The 14,364-nt window shown below is 39.8% G+C and overlaps 1 protein-coding gene across 2 annotated transcripts; it reads right to left on the bottom strand.

Moving 5' to 3' along the window:
• Positions 1 to 13,446, bottom strand: LOC127421542 (voltage-dependent calcium channel gamma-6 subunit-like). 2 transcript variants are annotated; one of them, XM_051664656.1, is made up of 6 exons: positions 13,365 to 13,446; positions 10,304 to 10,403; positions 9,332 to 10,175; positions 6,230 to 6,304; positions 5,252 to 5,389; positions 1 to 2,168 (listed from the first exon to the last, which is right to left on the bottom strand). In XM_051664656.1, exons 3-6 carry the CDS (start codon positions 9,723 to 9,725, stop codon positions 1,948 to 1,950), a joined length of 828 nt encoding a protein of 275 aa, XP_051520616.1. In that variant the 5' UTR covers positions 9,726 to 10,175; positions 10,304 to 10,403; positions 13,365 to 13,446; the 3' UTR covers positions 1 to 1,947. The 2 variants fall into 2 exon arrangements, with proteins under 2 accessions (XP_051520616.1, XP_051520615.1); XM_051664655.1 differs by having other exon boundaries at positions 10,304 to 10,512; positions 13,365 to 13,411.
• Positions 13,447 to 14,364: the final 918 nt, after the last annotated feature.

Genomic DNA, 14,364 nt, shown 5'->3' with positions numbered 1-14,364 from the left:
ATGTGACAGTGAGAGAAAAAATGAGGAATGAAGTCAAGGGGTTTGATGTTGCATTGGTTTTATTCGTTTATGCCAAATTTGCATTCATTCAAGTGCAGAAAAGGGTCACAATCACACAATGATTGGCACACGCAGTAATGCATATCAAGAGAGCATGCCAAACATTCGAAACTGATGGATGGAATTTGGAAATAGGCAATAGAATCTCGGCTTCAGCATGGATGTCATTTCACATATCTGACAACACTGAATTGCATGTAGGAAGTATACCTGTTGATCACTGCATGTGTACAAAATGCAGTTGATGTTGGTGGCAGACAACAAAGTTATAGGAATAGGAATCAATGAATAAATAAACAAGCAAACAAACAATGCATAAAGAGATCTGCGCCAGTCTTTATTTGTTATTAATGTGCATTACTATCACATTCAGTATCCAATGCATTTAAATGTATTAAAAATATGTATTTATGTACAGTAAGACCTTGAAAGTCACAACAAATGTTAACCAACAAGCTACACCTGAGACAAGAACAAAAATAATGGTGACTGCAAACTTTCATGGGAATCGGTGAACCAAACCCAGGACCGCTAATAATAATAGAACTCTAACCAGAAAGATGCAAAAAGCTTATCTTATTTAGGAATTAAGGCAACTATTTGCCCGATTTTACAAAAAACTGAACTTATTTGTTTATTGTGCATAAATTAAATGTGTAAGTTTGTTTTAGATTCTTATAGTTTTTAGTAAGCCTGTAGTGTCAATGAATATTTGAATAAAACTGAAAAAAAAAAAAAAAAATCAAAGTAAAATCAAATAGCTGTTTGCAAAAATATTCCCCACAATTAATTTTTTTTTTTTACAGTACATTTATCCCATCACATATGAACCCCCATAAATAATTTCTCGTGGCCCTGATTCTAAAATATTTGTGTATCCTCATTACTAAAACATATTTATTCATACATATTTTGTTTTATAAAAATCTCAAATTTGTGCAGCGCATATATTAAATAAAATGCATACTCTTCAAACAAAGTTTGATTTTTAAAATGACACATTACTAATAAGAGGCATTTCTCTAATTGCATTAATGCTTTCAATAACTGATGCTAGATCAGCAACAGTATCAGTGTCCACAATAGGAAGCAGAAGCCGCAGACAATGTGGCTTTTAATTAAAACTTTTCATTTCAGTTCATCTCATTGCTGTCATCAACTAAACCATCTCCAGATGAAGAGGGCTGTTTAAAACCAGGGATGAATCAACAAAGCTTTTCATGGGCATATAAAAGCATAAAAACACAAAGCATAAATAAGTAAAATAAAGTGCTAATTCAATCAAAAATGAAAATGCTGTCATTTACTCATCCTCCAGCTGTTCCAAACCCATATATATTTTTCAATACAATTAAAGTGAATGGTGACTGAGACTGTCATTATTCATAATCTCTCATTTTGTGTTCCATCATGGAAGACAAAATTTTACAGATTTGGAACTATATGAGGGTAATACCACATCAAGTTTAACTGTAATATTTTGGGGGGAAAATACATAAATGGCTTACATATTCTGCAGTAAGAACCATTACACTACAAGTTATTAACTTTAGGCTTCATGATCAAATCACTGAACCATTCCATCCTAATATCATGTGTAATCTTCTAAAATGCCCACCTCCAGTTACATTTCTTACACCATACTCTCCAGTGCCAACTCCTTGCTATTCTTACTACATTTTGCCAACCCTCAAACAAAAGCAATATATTGCATTGTTTTAACTTAACACATCCTATATATGGAACAGTAGTCCATTAATTCTTCAGTTCCATAGGTTCTCCAAGATGTAATGGAATACGGTTCTGTTCCACAGTATTAAAAGGATGCAGTGCAAACCTGGATGCAATGCAAACCTGGATGCAAAGTGCTCTTTAGCCTCCACACCACTAGATGTCACTGTTCTTTTTAGGAAGGCATTTTTCCCAAGGACTGTAAGGAAGAGCAAGGACCAAGAACAAGGCCCCGGCAACAACAACAAGAGCTCCAGAGCAGCCCACACATGTCGCTGACCATGACATTTTATGGTGTAGAGGTATGGATTGGTCACTTGCCAATAATGAAAGCACTGATTGGTGGAAGACAATGAGACAGAGGAAGGTTAAGAGACCTGACAGGAGACAGAGAGGAAAAAGGAAGTTACGTTAATGCAAATTAATAAATGGCCTTTTAGCATACAATTTTTAATCCAATGTGATTTACACAAATACAGGAACATTTAAATAATTCCAGCTGAAGTGCTCTATGGTAATACTGTAACCCTGTAGCAATATCTGTGTTAACAGCCATTCTTGGCTGGTTCTGCTTTGAAATTCAGTTACTGGGCAATATTTCTTGCTTTTGACATTACTGTGCCCAGATTTGTATCCACTACTGTATGTCAGTGCCATGCTGCACTTTGCCGTAGGCTAGTTATCTTATGAACAATGTAGTTTTCACCAAGTCCACAATGGAGTCCACTACAGAGAAATATCTCAAATAATAACTCTGAGAAATGTATCTATTTGGATGATGTATACCTTTTTTGGAGTGTCTATTTGCACCCCGATGTAAATAGCATCTGCCATACAGGGGAGGTATTTGCACCCCAAAAGTCTGGTGAAGCCACAGGAATATATGACAAACTAGACAACAGGTGTCGCTGCAGTGGCATGGGGTGTAAAAACATTGTGTATGTGAAGTGTTGTCCTAGCGACCCTGGTTTGAATCCTCCTTTTATCCCACTTCTTTTCCCATCCAATTTCGTGTTTACACTCTTAATATTTCCTTTAATACAACTTAAAATAATAGATTAAATTAATTTTAATGTTGATTTCATCACAGTGATTTGGTCGAGGTGAATGTCGGGGAGTGAAGAGAAGGGTTTGATCTGGAGGCAGGGTCTGCCGATCGCACACGTTCCCGCGGCTCGGCATCGCTTGTGTGTAGATTGCATCACTGTATTACTATACAGTACATAGTAATATTGTTGTTACCATGTTTTTTGGCAAAAACCATAGTTTTAATTCAATTAATCATGGTGTTACCACAGCAATATGGTGGTAATATAGTAACCATGGTTAATTTTGTGGTAAATTTACAACAAAATACCATGGTGAAACTATGGTTACTGTTGTAAAATTGTTGTAAACTGTTGTAAAACCATGGTTATTTTTTATAAGGTAAGGTTAGGTTTAGGGGTTAATGTAGTGTGTCTGTGGGACTCTAAATAAACACAATAAACACACTGCAGTGATACCCACAGGGCCATTTCTAGGCATAGGTGAACTAGGCGGTCGCCTAGGGTAGGGTGGGGCAAAGAGGAGGCTGCCACGCACACCAAACACCCCCTCACCCCCCACCCCCCAAATGGGGGCACCAACAGGGATCTTGCCTAGGGTGCCAGAATGGTCTGAAACGGCCCTGGATACCCATATACTGTATGTTAGTATTTAAATATGGGTGCAAATTATATCTGACACTATTTGCACTAGGGTTGGGTTGCAAATAATATCTGCTACTATTTGTTCTGTGGTGTAAATAGCATAAACCATTATTTGCACCAGGGTGCAAATAGCATCTGCCTACATTTTTCACATTTAGTGCATTTTGTTTAGAATAAACATTTGGAAACACCAGGGTGGATTAAACCAACTGAACCATTTTTTTAACCAATATCACACGAGCAAGAGTGCAATATGGCCCTACATCAGCACTGCTGTGATTCGGCCGCAGGCAGAGTGCAACAGGTAATCACAGTAGTGCTGATTTAGGGCCATATAGCACGATTGCAAGTGTGATACTGCTTATATACAACAGTTCAATGAACAAGTAAATAAAATAAAAAAAATAAGGAAAAACTGAATGCGGTCACAAAAAAACGCATTTGTGCATGGAACTACTTTCTTATGCGACGGATCAGAATCTGCCATTGCTGGTTCAAACCAAATGATGTGTCCAAGCCTCTCAAAAATGTCACTTTAGAACTTGTATCATGGCTTGGGCTGTTTCTAACAAGTTATTGGAGAAACAAGGATGTATGTATGTATGTGTGTGTGTGTGTGTGTGTGTGTGTGTGTGTGTGTGTGTGTGTGTGTGTGTGAGAGAGAGAGAGAGAGAGAGAGAGAGAGAGAGAGATTGAATGTGCGATCACCTGCGTTTGTTGCCAATCCCAAGCAGAGATACTGTAGCATGTTAGTCAGCTTTCTGAAGATAATGTCATTTTTGCCAAATGCATCCTATTTTCTCTGTGGAAAAATAGCCATCCAAGCAGGGTATTCCTCCCTATTTTGCGGTAGCCATTCACTATAGAAACTATAGTATGTCCTCTCCAATTTGAAAACTCCTGTGAGAGGTAAGTGCTTTGAATTTGTGTAATTAATCAGTCTGTTGTGTCTCTCAGCTATGATGAGCCTTAATGCTGAAGTTGTTAGTTTAAAGCTGTTTAAAACTATTTCCCAGCTTTAGTAGTGTAGTAGTAATCCAAGAAATCACGGAGTGCCTGTTAATGAAAATCTGACTGACTGGCGATGCATGTCTCTTCAGCTGACTCATTTGCACACAAAAATGGTCTTTTGCTGCCACCTGCTGGCTAAAATCTGTGATGTCACAGAAATAAATGTAAAGAGACACATCTAGCTTTTTACACATCTGTGCTGCTCTTACACAACCTACACAAGTGGAGTGATACAAACAGTGACGCGTCTGAGTGCTGATGTTCTGAGACATCAGTACTCATGGAACATCTCTCATCCAATCATATTCGAGGACCGGAACTAACTGTTGTATACAGAATGCATATTGAAACATTTTTTTAATATACACAGATTTACATTTTAATACTGAAACAGTATCTATGACTATTCCAAAGGTCACACCTGTATTTTTTTTTAAATTAATCAATATTTGGTCAATATAAATTTTTGTGTGCCATAAAGTTTACTTTAAAACCTGTTGATGCTCATTGACCCAACCCATGGGTTTGACTTTACTTTGCTTAAATTGGGGGGGGGGGGGGGGGGGCATGCACATCAACAGGTTAAAACATAAATACTGCCTTGATGCATTATGTCATTGAAGATTTTTCTTACAGCCTACCATCCTTGCTGTGAGTGTGAAGACAAATTTAGTCAACAAAACCCATGCACTTAAACCTTTAGGTGCGTTTGATTATTTTGACATATTTTGCCGATAGCATGATAGTGTTTTAATTACCTGAGAGTATGAAGCAAACAGAGGCTGGCTTCAAGAAGAACTGCACACCTTTGTTTACTGCCATGATGATGCAGACAGCCCCCATCACCATCAGGAAAAGACTTAAGATAGCAAACATGGCTGCTGCTATAGTCAGATCTGAAGGGGAAGAGAGGTCATAGTCAAGAAAGAATAGTACTCTATAGTAATAGTAAATGGATTAAAGATTCCATGACATCAAAGTTACACTTTTGTAGCTTTTCCATGCCTATTAGCTTTAGAGCAATCTATATGCCAGGGTTGCAGGGTGGGCAGCTGCCATAGGGCCCAGGGTGAGAGGGGTCACAACAGTTGTCCAAAAGCAACCTAAAAATGACCTCGGGCCCAAGGGGTGATGAAAAACGACGAAGTCCCCCAAGGAGGGGGCCCAACAGTTTCTTTGCACTGGGGCCCGCAAGATCCAAGTTACACCACTGCTATATGCTAGTGTAGTCCTAAATGTTTTTAGATATACTTTTAGCAGATACATACAGTACATTTAAAATTTACAGTTTCTCTCTTCCAAAAAAATTGATTTTAGCAGCTAGGTTCATGGCTGTGATGTAACTGAAGGCTAATGGTTAGCCCTCCGAAACATCCGGTTTCAAAGAGAAATGTCTCATTGCATCTTTAACACCCAGGATATGTATTGCAAAAAATATGTTTGAGGGTAATTTTATTATAAAACTGCAAGAATTAATCTCCAAAATGTTAATTTGTTTGGCCAATTTTATTTTAAAGTGTCTTTCATTTTATTGTTCATATTATATAACATAATATTGTATACATACTGTATTATATACAAATATATTGTATGCATGTATATTTTTGGTTGTTCATCCAATATACAAGTACCATATTATAAAAAAAGTGGGGGTCAGCACTCAGTGACAAGACAAAAAAAGGCACACTAATGGTACTAAGATCTAAAGACAGAGAGGAGAATGTGAGATGACTCACCCCTTTCTGGTGTTTTCTGAAATAGGACAATGTTTTCTCCAGTGGTGTAGAACTTGAAGAAGGTGCAATTGGATTCTATAATGGGATCCAAAGAGGTGATGTTACTCCAAACAGATATTTAAAGCTGATGTGTGCAATTTCTTTGACACTAAAAACCACCAAATGGAATTACAAAAATGCTTCCCTGAATACTCCCCTTATCTACCATTGGTCAACCAAACAAATAGTCCCGCCCCAAACTCACACCATTGGTGAGTCAGTCTTTCTCTGTTGGGCATTGGGATGCTCAAACAAACAGCCATATTTTTATAGTGCCACAGAGATTTTCACAATATATTTGAGAAAGGACCCAAGATGCAGGATGGCAATGAAAGGTGTTTTATTGAAACCGAAAAAATAAAAATACACAAACAAAACTCTCACGAGGGAGAAATAAAAGATAAGACAAAAATAGAACTGAAAACAAACCAAGGAAAACTAAATCAAACAGGAAATAAAAACTCAGCAGGGAGAAAAAACAAAATAACAAGACAAAAGGAACTGAGAACAAACCGACTGGATAAAAGGACATGATACAAACACCACAACCGGAACTGGAGACTGAACATAACAACGATCTGATGGGGAAGACAAGACAAAGGAGATAATATAAAGAGGAAGGGAAGATTGAACACAGGTGCTGCCAATAATCACAAGCAGCATGAATCAGCGCTGCCATGACAATGCTGATTGCGCTGCTGAGCAGCATCCCTGGGAAACACGAGGTAAGGAGGAAAACAAAAGCACATGGACAACCTGAGAGAGAGGTGGAGGAAACTGTCACAATCCTGCCACATAATGAATAAAACCAGACCAAAATGGCAGGATCATGACAACACAGTGGAACACCTAGGCTAGGCTTAGTGGCTTGACTAAGTGACTTGAATTGGCTCGGCTTGGTAACTTGACTGGGCCAGCAAGCTTGACTTGATGTGGTGACTTGATTAGGCATGAAGATTTGACTTGACTGGGCTGCTTGACTTGACTCGGCTGCTTGACTTGACGTGGTGGCTAGGCTAGGTGTAGCAGCTTGACTTGATGTAGTGTCAGTACAACTAGGCCTGATAGCTTGATTTGGTGAGCAGGCTCCAGGAGATAGCTTAATGGAATGAGCGGTATCAGGTGTTTCTAGGAGTGAGGACAGGCGGCTCCTGGACGGGAGCAAGGACAGACGGCTCCGGGACGGGAGCGGAATCAACCAGGGAAACAACTTCCATGGCCATGAGCACTGGCAGTGACAGGGGAATGGCCTCCTTGGCCGAGAGCAATTGCAGAGACTTGGGAATGGCCTCCTTAGCTGTGAGCGCTGGCAGAGACTGGGGAATGGCCTCTGTGGCCGAGAGCAATTGCAGAGACTTGGGAATGGCCTCTGTGGCCATGAGCACTGTCAGAGACTGGGGAATGGCCTCTGTGGCCGTGAGCACTGGCAGAGACTGGGGAACAGCCTCTGTGGCTGTGAGCACTGGCAGAGACTGGGGAACAGCCTATGTGGCTGTGAGCACTGGCAGAGACAGGGGAATGGCCTCCGTGGCCATGAGCACAGGCTGAGACAGGGGAACAAACTCCATGGCCGTGGGCATTGGCAGAGACTGGGGAATGACCTCCATGGCCGTGAGCACTGGCAGAGACTGGGGAATGGCCTCTGTGGCCATGAGCACATGCTGAGACAGGGGAACGGACTCCGTGGCTGTGGGCATCGGCAGAGACTGGGGAAAGGCCTCCGTGACCATGGACACTGACAGCGCATGAAGAGTAAGGGCCCTTCTCCTTCTCCTCCTCTTCCGGGCAGTAAGAAGCACTGCAGTGATAACGACCGCCACCTCCTGGTGGTTGGCAGCAGGAAAAACTGCCGTCTCCTGGGAATGGCCTCTGCCTCCTTGAGGTCAGAAGCACCTGAAGAAAAGGGGCCCTACTCCTTCTCCTCTTCCAGATGGTAAGAATCACTGCAGCGGGAATGGCCACCGCCTCCTGGTGGTCAGCAGCATGCTTCCTCTGGCAAAGGCATTGAGAAGCCCAAGAGGCACCCAAAGAAGCTGCAGTTAACTTGGTTGCCTCCTGATGGTCAATAACGGGCTCGGCGGGCCTCTCCAAAGACACAGACAGAGAGGGATTTTGGGATTTGGTGTTCCACCCTCGTAGCAGGTGTTCCATCTCTGCCAACCGGCAGAGTACCCTGCCCAGAGGCTGCCTAGGTTAACTCCTTGACAAAGATGTTGATGGGACGACCGGCCTGAAAGCAGGCCAAGGGAATGGGCAACTGGGCGAGGCATTTGGAGACCAATTCCTCAAGGGCCGGAGCTGGGTTTAATAAAACAACCCTCATGCCTCCGCTGGTCCAAAGTTGGTCAGATCGTTCTGTCACGATATATTTGAGGAAGGACCCAAGATGCAGGATGGCAATGAAAGGTGTTTTATTGAAACAAAAAACAAACAAAAACAAAATACAAACAAAACTCTCATGGGGGAGAAATAAAAGATAAGACAAAAATAGAACTGAAAAGAAACCGACAAGGAAAACTAAATAAAACAGGAAACAAAAACTCTCACTAGGGAGAAAAAACAAAACAACAAGACAAAAGGAACTGAGAACAAACTGACTGGATAAAAGGACAGGATACTGTAAAAACAACACAACCGGAACTGGAGACTGAACATAACACAAGGATCTGAGAGGGAAGACAAGACAAAGGAGAGAATATAAGGAGGAAGGGAAGACTGAAAACATGTGCTGCCAATAATCACAAGCAGCGCAAATCAGCGTTGCTGAGCAGCAACCCTGGGAAACACGAGGTAAGGAGGAAAACAAATGCACATGAACAACCTGAGAGATAGGTGGAGGAAACTGTCACAATCCTGCCACATAACGAATAAAACCAGACCAAAATAGCAGGATCATGACAGAGATACAATGTTTACAGTTTTTGGGGAATCAACCTACAAATGGCTTTAGCAAATAGGAGAGTATTTTTGGGAAAAAGTTATACACTTCAGCTTTAATTCTAGAACTCCAGCTTAGAAGTTTGCCTAACCTACTGACCATTTACAATACGCAAAAGGTCTTACCTTTCTGTAAATCCAGTGGCCCACAGCTGTCCTGCTTTGGGTTAATATCTGACACCCAGAATTTCTTGGTGCAACATTTCCACAAACCGTAATGTGCTGCCAGGCAAGTCTGATTGTTGAAGAAGCTCTTTGATGGAGCCAGCTCCACCCAAAATTCTGTACCCACCCCAAGCACAGAAAGCATGAGGCCAGTCAAAGCCATGAAAAATGTCAGCTTAATCTTTCCCTCTTGGCTTTCGCTAATGCTGTTGCCAGAACGGGACAATGTTATAAGTCTGCGTTTGCGTCCATCGCTCCGGGATCCCATAAACCCTTCCAGACCACCTGAAGGTTGATGCACCCCAGCAGGTGCAGTCCTTACCTCTTCATCCTGCACGATGAACATGGACCACATATTTGATTTGTAGCTTCAGAGATCCAGGTAAATGAATGAGAGGCAGGTGCTTATTTTGAAAGGACATTTAAGTCCTCTTAGATAATTAAGATCAAAATAATCAGATCAAAACCACAAAAGAAGTTAATCGAGGAAAAAGGCTTCATTAGACTGATCCAACAAGATCAATCTATGCCAGACTACTTTTCTAATGTAGAGGTGACACTCTACAATTTGTGCATGATAAGGGATGCACTATCAGAAAGGGATCTTGCAAATTATGTTACTTATGTTGTAGTTAAGATCAGAATGAACAGCTGATGGAAGCTGGGAGGTGCAGGAAAGGGGATAAAACTTTGCAGGAAGGCATTGTCCATTCAAAAATGGTAAAGAGTGCTGACATTGAGAGCGAGCTTGAAGATGTGAAAGATGAGGAGCAAATTAAGTCAGGGGTTGGTCAGGTTGGTCACTCTAAAAATCAAGAACATGATGAATGGAAGATCAGAATAAAAGCACATCTAAAGTTTTATTTTTTTATTTAGGGAAATTATTAGTATAAAGTTAGGCTTAGCCTCAAATGGCATAGTGTGTTCACTGACCTTATGATGCATATTGCACATAAAACTTAAAAGCACTTTTGAAAATCAGAAGCTGCAACAGCTTTCGCTAGTTAGGGTGCACAGGTTTTGATGAGTCCACCTGGAAACAAAGTCTTGTTTTAGGGTACCACTCTGCTACAAGATTGGATTTACTTTGTTGGAAATACTTGGTTTGATTTACCAAGTTTGCCAGGTTTGTGAAGTCAAATCTAAAAAAAAAAAAAAAAAAAAAAAAACAAAACATCAAAAATGTATTTGAGGCACTTGCTAGCAATTAATTTAGATATCCACAAGTAACTGTGTTCCGCTTAGTTTTTTGGGGGTTATATCTGTGAAATAATTAGTATTTATTTTTGGACAGATACAGTTGTGCTCAAAATTTTGCATACCCTTGGAGAATTGGTAATATATGTACCATTTTTAAAGAAAACATGAGTGAGCAGGCAAAACACATTTCTTTTATTTCTTATGGGATTCAAATTCAACTGTAGGTTATAACAGAATGGCACAATCATAAAACAAAACATGGCAACAAAGGAAAAAAAATGAAATGACCCCTGTTCAAAAGTCTGCATACCCTTAGTTCTTAATACTGTGCATTGCCCCCTTTAGCATCAATGACAGCGTGCAGTCTTTTGTAATAGTTGTCTATGAGGCCCCAAATTCTTGCAGGTGGTATAGCTGCCCATTCGTCTTGGCAAAATGCCTCCAGGTCATGCAAAGTCTTTGGCCGTCTTGCATGTACCGCATGTTTGAGATCTCCCCAAAGTGGCTCGATGATATTAAGGTCAGGAGACTGTGATGGCCACTCCAGAACCTTCACCTTTTTCTGCTGTAATCACTGGAGGGTCAACTTGTCCTTGTACTTAGGGTCATTGTCGTGCTGGAAAGTCCAAGAGTGTCCCATGCGCAGCTTTCGTGCAGAAGAATTCAAATTGTCTGCCAGTATTTTCTGATAACATGCTGCATTCATCTTGCCATACATTGTCACAAGATTCCCTGTGCCTTTAGAGCCCCCCCCCCCAAATTACAGTGTGCCAGAAGCTGTGAGGCTTATTCGTTCAAGTATCGTCGTATTGTGCTCCTTGAAACAACCACACCGTCTTTTTCCAGAGCAGCCTGTATTTCTCCTGACGTTACCTATGGGTTTTTCTTTGTATCCCGAACAATTCTTCTGGCAGTTGTGGCTGAAATCTTCCTTGGTCTACCTGACCAGGTATCAAGAGATCCCTGAATTTTCCACTTCTTAATAAGTGATTGAACAGTACTGACTGGCACATTCAAGGCTTTGGATATCTTTTTATATCCTTTTCCATCTTTATAAAGTTCCATTACCTTGTTAAGCAGGTCTTTTGACAGTTCTTTTATGCTCCCCATGGCTCAGTATCTAGTCTGCTCAGTGCATCCACGTGAGAGCTAACAAACTCATTGACTATTTATACACAGACACTAATTGCAATTTAAAAAGCCACAGGTGTGGGAAATTAACCTTTAATTGCCATTTAAACCTGTGTGTGTCACCTTGTGTGTCTGTAACAAGGCCAAACATTCAAGGGTATGTAAACTTTTGATCAGGGCCATTTGGGTGATTTCTGTTATCATTATGATTTGAAAAGGATCCAAACAGCTATTTGATAATAAATGGCTTCATATGATCACTATCCTTAAATAAAAGACAGTTTTTTTGCATGATCAGTAATTTTTTCAAAATCAATGCCAAAATTTCACAATTTCTGCCAGGGTCTGCAAACTTTTGAGCACAACTGTATAAACTCTGATTAAAAAGTCTTTCAAAATGTATTAGACCACAGTTCTTAACACAACGGAGGTACATGTTGCATTCTCAACTCCACAAGGGGAGCTATAAAAGACATTACTGTGAACTGTCCATTTCTACAGTGAGTTTTCTCTTTCAACAACTGTCATGGCAGAGCAAGAGTTTAAAGAGAATATTGCTGAGCAAATAAGGTAAAGTCAGTATATTTATAGCAATTTACCTGAATAATAAAGCATCCAGTTATTTGATGGTAACTCTATCACCCTCTTGAGGTACTGAGGTTTTTTACCGCCACAGTAAAGCAAGAACGCATGTTAAGCATGTTCAACCACGCTGCAATTTTGCAATGCGTCGGCCAAGCACTCGCATCTGCGGATGCATACTAGTGTAAAGTACGCTTCTGGCCTTAGTCAAAAGTCTGGCTATGTGAGACTAGTAAAATTGTAACAGTGTAGCAAATAAATCAACTTAATACATACATTTTATCAGAGACTATTTAGCACAGACAGGTCACTTCTGTTAAATTTAAAGGGAGAAATTGGAATGCCCAACGGATGTAGAAAGGAAGTCCTGCCTTACAGGTAAAAGATCCAATCACCTTTTAGATACAGACATGGCCTGTCAATAAACTCAAGTATGCAAATGTACATTAGCTATACAAGCAGGGAATTGTTTTTTTTTTTTTTTTTTTTTTTTTTTCATGATACCAGTGTTGTCAGATTTTACTGCTGATTTGAAATATGTTCTTTGATTGTAATCTTGACAAACCATTTTGAAGATTTCAGTATTTCCCCATTCAAGTAGGTAGGAGCTGCACTGACATGCCGCTTGTTTACATAGAAAATAGTACCCTGGGAATGTTACAAAGATGGCTGCCAAGTGAACTGTTTTGCTAAAAAGTCTTTGGTATTATATAATTTGTTGTTGTGGTAGCAAACAGTTAAGACTTTGTAAATAGAACATGCCTTCTATATAAAATCATTCCATGAAATACTTGACTGATTCATAAGCTTCATTAAATTAGCTTGTAGAAATAATTAGTGGTTTAGTGGACCACAGCATGTTTGTGGAATAACAATGCATGCTAGCAGAAAATGCTAATTCTGCTAAATGGCCCAAGTCACCACCAGTACTTAAAAGTCAAAAACATAAACAGGAATTATTTGTTGTTAAAAACAAGATTCTAATTTTTCTGTAACAAATTAATTAATATAATCTTTTAATAGTGACTTAACAATGCTGTCAATGCAATTACTTAAACACAACAGCACAAATATTGCTGACCTGTCGACTGTCAAATGTGTGTAGATCGATTTGCAGAGGTTTTTTTTCCGAGAGACAGACAGACAAAGTAAGAGGGGTGATGTCAATCTGACAAACTGTTGTTGAGGTGGAGAGTTGGCATCTGAAAAAGTTCACACCCCTAATGAGAGTCAGAGGCATGGGCACAAGAATAATATATATATATATATATATATATATATATATATATATATATAAAATAATAATAATTATTATTATTATTTATTTATTTGTTTATTTTCAGGGTGGTTGGCACCAGGTCTCTGTCAATCAACTGTTATTTCCTGGTCGCCATGTTGTGTCTGAGATTTCAGTGTGTGGTCTCCATGCGTCGCTATGCGTGTAAGTACGCATGTGAGCATTTCTTGATTCTATTTTAGAAAGCCACCTGTTAATGGCATTGAAAAAAGCGTGGCACTGAGCCAACTCTAGAGTCGAGGTTAGACGATGTGAGTGTGGGTGTTTGTGCATGTAATTCTGGGAAAATGAGGGTTGGAATCCTGAGGCACCCAAGTGTCAGTATATCAAGCCCAGTAGTTTATGTTAAATATTGAGCAGCAAAAGATCTTTCCACAAAGCATAATAACATTAAACCAAAGAGTGAATTCACTAAAAAAGTTGCACCACTTTGTGTGCAGTGTGTTTATTCACTAACCACCCACAATCCAGATTAACAAGCCATTAAATGCTGAAATAGTACTGTGCTGCCATATAAAAAATAACATTTTCATTCTTTTCAGTGCAAACACACCTCCTTTTTATGTGAACTAGTCTTTTTATAGATTGCATCTTATTCTCAAATCTCAGTTCTATTTGCTTTCCACAATTAATGTTGTGATATTACTGCCAACAAAAAGCAGGCAATAAACAATTTTATTTTTAAGGAAATCTTTATGTACAGTACATTTTCTAGTGCTCATGGCAGTTATTTGCCAGTGCCCCCGTGTCAAAAGGCCTGGCCCCACATAAATTGGAGTGGTAG

This window comes from Myxocyprinus asiaticus, chromosome 30 (assembly GCF_019703515.2).
Source record: "Myxocyprinus asiaticus isolate MX2 ecotype Aquarium Trade chromosome 30, UBuf_Myxa_2, whole genome shotgun sequence".
Classification (NCBI taxonomy): domain Eukaryota; kingdom Metazoa; phylum Chordata; class Actinopteri; order Cypriniformes; family Catostomidae; genus Myxocyprinus; species Myxocyprinus asiaticus.
The sequence above is the reverse complement of the archived record's forward strand: the minus strand, read 5'-3'. Positions and strand labels throughout refer to the sequence as shown.